At 43.0% G+C, this 6,980-nt stretch overlaps 1 protein-coding gene across 1 annotated transcript; it reads left to right on the forward strand.

Annotated features, from left to right (window-relative positions):
* The first annotated feature begins 84 nt into the window (after nucleotides 1–84).
* LOC110332584 (olfactory receptor 56-like) lies at nucleotides 85–1,038 on the forward strand. The gene has a single exon (XM_021213857.1). It carries the CDS (start codon nucleotides 85–87, stop codon nucleotides 1,036–1,038), a length of 954 nt encoding a protein of 317 aa, XP_021069516.1.
* Nucleotides 1,039–6,980: the final 5,942 nt, after the last annotated feature.

Consider the following 6,980-nt stretch of genomic DNA (forward strand, 5'->3'; position numbering starts at 1 on the left):
TGGGGTAGTCTCTGGATAGTCCATCCTTTCGTCTTATATTGCTGATTTTGTAAACCCACTTCCAGATCCCAGCGCTCCCTAACAATGGCCTGGGCAGGCAACCAGACTCTCATCTCTCACTTTGTCCTCCTGGGCCTCTTCACCCACTCTCCACTGCATCTCTTCCTCTTCTCCATCATTATGGTCATGTTCCTGGTGGCCCTCTCTGGCAATGGGCTCATGATCCTCCTCATCCTTATGGACTCTCGCCTGCACAGCCCCATGTACTTCTTCCTCAGTTGGTTGTCCCTCATGGACCTCATGCTCATCTCCACCATTGTGCCACGGATGGCTGCTGACTTTCTCCTGGGCCGTGGCTCCATCTCCTTCGTGGGTTGTGGACTCCAGATTCTTTTCTTCCTCACCCTCCTGGGGGATGAGTGCTTCCTGCTAGCCTTCATGGCCTATGATCGCTATGTGGCCATTAGCAACCCGCTGAGATACTCCGTAATCATGAGCCGCCGCGTCTGCTGGCTCATGGTAGCGGGGTCTTGGCTCTTTGGCCTGGTAGATGGACTGATCCAGGCTGTTTTTACACTTCGCTTCCCCTACTGCGGTTCTCAGGAGATCGACCACTTCTTCTGTGAGGTTCCTGCAGTGCTCAAGCTGGCCTGTGCTGACACCAGTCTCTACGAGTCCATGATCTACGTCTGCTGCGTCCTCATGCTTCTCCTGCCCTTCTCCGTCATCTCGGCCTCCTACCTCAGGATCCTGGTGGCAGTGCTCCGGATGCGCTCTGCCGAAGGGCGTCGGAAGGCCTTCGCTACCTGTTCCTCCCACATGATCGTGGTCTCCCTCTTCTACGGGGCTGCCATGATCACGTACATGCGGCCACAGGCCTACCACTCCTCCAAGCAGGACAAAGTGGTCTCTGCCTTCTACACCATGATCACGCCCATGCTCAACCCTCTGATTTACAGTCTAAGGAACAAAGAAGTGATGGGGGCCCTGAGGAAACTACTGGGGAAGTGTCCCTGTGGTGGTGGGGCTCTTGGTTGAACTTGGTGTCAGAAGAGGTGAGATACAGCGCTTGAGAGCCTGCATCTGTCAACTGCGGTTTGTCTGGGGGAGAAGCAAATGTACCCTATTGAAAACATGTGCACACATTTATGCTTTCTTCATCCTTGAATATTTTTACTGGGTATAAAATTATATGCTGACATTTGTTTACTGTCTTGAAATGTCTTTTTTTTTATTAGCTTTTCTGGTTAATTCTGATAAGTACTCAACTATGTCTTTTAAAGGAGAGCCTGAGGTTACTTTTGGCTACTTTTAGTTGCACACCTGTCTTCAGCAACTTAAAAACATGTCTCTGGTGTGGGTTTGATTTAAAATCAATGGACTTGAGCATCCCCAAAATTGTTAATGTCTGTGGATTAGACATTAACAATCGTTTTAAAGATAATGTATATGAATACCTAGCAAATTTGAGGACTTTTGAGGACTAATTGCTTATTTTGTCCATTTTTGAAAAGGCCTCACTATGTAGCTCAGGATGCCCCAAACTCTCCAGCCTCCTGCGTGAACCCCCTCTGTGCTGGGATTATAGCACTACAGCTCTTTCCCCTTAAACTGCGGATGGATAGTCTACAGACATATATTCATCATAATTATCCTATGATATATGAGCTTGCCTCCAACGTAACCATTTAAGACTACCAGGATGCTCAAACGTGGGTATCAGATGCGGCTGTAATTCTTTCATTGGCCTTCATTTTATTTGGCCCTGAAATATTTGATTAACCCATTCTGCAGTTCAGAGGTCAGCACTCTAACCCAGAGGCCAAATCTGGCCCACTGGTTGTTTTAGTCAAACTCCATTAAGCCTCCTTCCTGATTAACATGAGCTGGGTAGTTGTGACATCTCCGTGTGCTCCACAAATCCTGAAATAGGAGCTGTCTTATCCTTTATAGGATAAGCCTTATCGGTCCCCACCATAGATGGCTGACATTTTCCCTCTATTTCCAAGATGGCTTTTATTTCACACCATAACCCAGCATTTCAGCCATTGTATTTATCAAGTCTAGAGTCATTTTATTCCTAGGGCTTCTATTTCTCTTTCAAACACAATTGAAAAATTCCATATGTTCAAGCAGTCTCATAGTCTTTACATTCATTAAAAATGTATGAGATTTAAAACCATTATCTATTTCTAAACTTAAGAGATCTGTTAGTCTGGCTGGACTGTTTGTCTGGATGACTTTTCTCTGAATGGGATCATGTTTTCTTTGCTTTTTGCTTGTGCTGTATTTTCTGACTCTGTTGTGCACTTTGAATAAAAATCATATTGAAGACTAAACTAGGTAATTTTTGTTATAGTCATTTTGTTTTGAGGGCAAATGCCATTCTTCAAACTGACTGTTAATCTGTTAACTTTTAGTTTCCTTTTGGTTTAGAATGAGATATCTACCCTTCACTACAACCTCTGATTTCTTTTATTGCAATGCCCACTTGGGGTATTTGTTTGAGCAAAAGAGGATCGGTTCCCATTTTAGATTGCTGACATTTTCCCTCTATTTCCAAGATGGCTTTATTTCACACCATAACCCAACATTTCAGCCACTGTATTTCTCAAGTCTAAGGGGTTGGAGTCCACCTCTGGTAGCATGTGATTAATTCTGTATCCTCCTACAGGGCCTGACTAAAATGCAGTTGAGAGAACTTTCCATTTTTCTTTTCTTTTCTTTTCTTTTTTTTTCTTTTCTTTTCTTTTTTGAGCTTCAGTTTTTTCTATCAATTAGCAAAATATCTCTGGGGAGAATATTTAAATTTATCAGGAAATTTAAAGACAGGAAGGCTGCAAGTTGCAGGCCAGCTTGGACTGTATAGTAAGACCCTTTACCCAAAGAAAAGGTTTTAACAAAAGATACTTATATCTGGGATTCTTCCAGATTCCTACCTGTTGTAGTAACCCATTAATTGTAGAGGAATTTTAATCCAGCTAGGAATGTAGCACAGTGCTAGAACACTTGTCTAGCACAGAAGGGTTCCGAGGTTCAATCCCAGGTACTACATCAAAGAAGAAAAAAGACCAAAACATAAATTACAATCCTTTCTGCCATTGAAAACCTCGCTTTCTGATGTAATGCCATCTTCTGCCAGTAGGCATGGCTTATTCATTCAGTGACTGATTTTTTTTTTTCCCCCAGTGAGATCTTAGTGGATTCACCTTAGTGAATTCTGCTTCCACATCTGTCTTCCATGTGTTTCTTCACCTCCAGTCCTGGAACTGAAAGCAGACATCACACCTCCCAGGACAGGACTCCATTCCTGAGCTACAGTGCGGATTCTCTATCCCCTGGACACAGACTTTACATTAGGCTCAAAGTCTGCTGTCCAGTTTCATATCTTTGAATTTAAAATAAAACTGTGCAGGCTGGGGGGATCTATCTGGAATAGCAGGTGGAAAGGCTGTAAGAGCCAGGAGAACACCAAAGAAACCGTACTTTCCAGACACAACAGGATTGACATACATATCAACTCACTTCTAGAGAGAATTGTATTATTTTTGTTTCAAAGTAAAAGCTTCAAGGAAGAGGAGAAGCATGTTTGCTCCTGGTGTCTTTTAATATTTTTATTTACTGTGTGTGTGGTGGAGTATGCCATGTATGTACACTAACTTGTAGAGGGGAGAGGTGTCTGATACCATGGAGCCAGAGTTACATTTGTTGTGAGCCACACAACGAAGGTGCCAGGAACTGAACAGAGACTGTGGCAGCATGCACAGGGCCAGCACAAGTTCAAGCCAGATGGATCCCAGCACTGAGACAGGACTGGGAACTAAAAAGCTACTACCTTCAATGTACAACTGATTGCAAAGGAAAAATTAGTTTTTTCCAATGATGTCTCACTGGGTATATAAACCACACTGAAGGGCATGCCCTATGCCTAGCAGTAGATGGCTAATACTCTACAAATTTATTTTTGGTATTTTTGGAGATTATTTTTCTCTCATAGGCTTTATTTGGCAATTTTTCCCCTAACTGGTCTTGCTTGTATCTTAGAGTTTCCAGTTTTGTGTTTTTCTGTTTTGTGTGTGTCTGTTCCTGTGTCTACAAATGTGTGTTAGTACTTACTTTTTTTGGTTTTAAATTCTGATTTTTTTTTCTCATTCTTTGTGAAAGAATGAGAAAGGCGTGGAGTCGGATGGGTGTGGAGGTGGGAAGATCTGGGAGGTAGGGGGAGGGATCTGGGAGGCGATGGGGAGGGGAAAAACATGATCAGAATATAGTGCATGAGAAAGGCTTTTCAATTTAAAAAAGCTTTGACCTCCTTAAACCTCTACTAGGAGGATATTTAAAACTCTTGTGTAGTGCTGGCATTGAACCTAGAGCTTTCATACAAGCTAGACAGACCCTCTATCACTGGGCTGTACCTCCACTCCCAAAGTTATTTTACATGATAGTCTACTAGTAATCACACGGTCACCTGCATATATATATATATATATATATATATATATATATATATATATATATACACACACACACACACATTTGATCCTGATGACTAAATTGAGGTCCCAGTGTTCTGCCATAGTCATCCCCAGCCTTCAGTCAGAATCTTAAGAGCTGCGCCAGCTGACCTATCCAAAGGCTTCCTTCAGTTTTCAAGGGTTAATGCTAAAATTAGAGCCCAGGGAAGCATACATCTGGTCAAAGTTGAGCCCAGGCTAGTCTAAGTCTTGGCGATGGCTGTAGTGTTGCTCAGTATGCATGTACCTTGCTGTGTCTTGGCCAGGACTCTACCAGGTACCATGGTGGAAGTTCAGTGGTTAAATGCTTAAGATTCAAAAATTGGGCTGGAAAGATGCCTCAGTGGTTAAGAGCTTAATTCCCAGCAAACACATGGTGGCTTGCAACCATCTGGTGTGTCTAAAGACAACAAGAGCGTACTCATATACATTAAATAAATAGATAGATAGATAGATAGATAGATAGATAGATAGACAAATAAATATTTTTTTAAAAAAGACTCAAAAACCAAAATGCCAAAAATGAGATTTAAAATTTTCAGTTGCTAACAGAATGGAAGAAGTGAAGAGGAATTTGAGAAGGGGGGAACTGTCTCACCCTGAGGGCTACTAGGAGGAAGGACAGAGAGTCCCTTAGGAGATGTGAGTGTCAGAAATGGGTGTACCTAACTGCTCCGGCAGCCGCTGTCTCCGTGCTGTGGTTTCTGGAGATATATTGTTTGAAGGAACTGATCCGTAGCTGAGGTTGAAAGAGAGCAAACAATATGTTAGTCTATTCATTTCCTTATGAAAGGAACTTTTCATAAAATTATAAGGCTATCTGTGATGTACTAGGTAGGCTTATATATGAGGAGGAAATGTAACTAAGACAAAGACACGGAAAAATTAAATCCAAGTCATTTTCATTATGCGCCGATTTCAGAATCTAACTAAGAAATATAATTTTGACCTCCTCAACAGCCTTGGAGGATTCTTAGGAAGGCGGGGTAAGGCCTGTGTATAGGTTCCATGTAGGCAGTCTGGAGACTGCTGTAACTAGACTCTAGATGGGGCCAGCAGATGAAAATCAGGCCCCCTTTCCTAATCTTTATTTCCCTTTAATCTTTTCCTCTCTGTCCCAAATCACCCCAGCTGATCTGGAACTTGCTACGTAGTCCAGAATGCCTAAAACTTAGAGAGACCCACTTGCTTTTGCTTCCCAAGTGCCGGGACTAAAGGCATGCATCACTATGCCCGGTTAGTCCCTATCTGCCATGTCAGAAGCATCTTGACTGTCAATCAAAACTCAAGAGACTCTAGCTGACTCCCTTGCTATAGCAACTTTGGGTAAATAGCCTTGGGTTTTCTTTGACTGGTCTTTATTTATTTCCACAGTGCTTAATAATTATTTGTGTATTGAGTGATTAACCAGTGAGTGATATAGGAAAGTATTGGATGTGAATTGAAAACAAGGGTCACAGAACACGTGACCTGTTCATCCATTAACAAAACTCCCAGAGTACAGGCAGACATTCTGGCACTCAGTGGTTACCCTGGGACAAGGTAAACGTGGCTCTTGGGAAGAGTAGGTGCCATGTTAGACAATATCCCATGGGAATCTCCTTCTGTAATTTAATGGGAGTCTAGGGTATTTTTCGAAGTTAGGGCTATGGGGAGTGAACTTTGTCCTGGAGCCAGTTCATTATTTGGGTTTCCTTTTTGGAGTAGAGTACATGTCTATTCCCTGGTCTCATTAATAGCTGGGTCTGGCGTCCCAAGACGTCTGCCTTGAATAAACCTGGGACATGAGCTCATTATCAGCTTTGAAAGAAACTGAAGACTACTTTGAGTGGTTAGTTCTATAAATCTATATCTGCAGCTTCTGGGTTGGGGGAAAAGAGTATGTAAATGTCACCACCACCACCCCCCCCAGGACCAACACTTACACACTCTATCAAAGACTGGATTTGCAGAGAAGTAGAAGGTAAACTATGGGGAGTTAACTGGGGCTGGAAGACACTGAGGAGGTGAAGGAGCGTCTGAGAGATGAGGGACTGAAGGTGGTCAGGAGTTGGGAAGAGCTGTTCTGACGTTAGCCTTTCACTTCAGGTTCTCTGGAGAAGGTTGGACTGAACATAGAGATATTGTGTGCTTTGACTGGCAAAGGCACTGGGAGCAGGAAGGTGGCACACACAATGGTGAACCTGTTGTCTTTGTTCATCTAATCTTGGGCTGTGTTCCAAGGTCAGCAAGATGATCCGTTGAGTCCTAACTGCATGTGTATCCATTTGTACTCTGACTTCCTCCGTGTGTTGGCCAGAGCAGCTCTTGAACTCCATCCCGGCTGTGCTCTGGCTTCCTTTATGGGTGCACGTCTGCAGCTTGCTAGGTCTTGGGTCTTTCCTCATCGATTTCCATGATTTTCTCACTCCAGATTTTCTACTACTATCAAATGAGAATATAGACCCAGATTGCCCTAAACCAATG

The sequence above is a fragment of the Mus pahari genome, chromosome 14 (genome assembly GCF_900095145.1).
Source record: "Mus pahari chromosome 14, PAHARI_EIJ_v1.1, whole genome shotgun sequence".
Lineage (NCBI taxonomy): Eukaryota > Metazoa > Chordata > Mammalia > Rodentia > Muridae > Mus > Mus pahari.

What these genes read in the sequence shown, in the direction of transcription:
- LOC110332584 (XM_021213857.1), top strand. Translation starts at nt 85, where the DNA reads ATGGCCTGGGCAGGCAACCAGACTCTCATCTCTCACTTTGTCCTCCTG.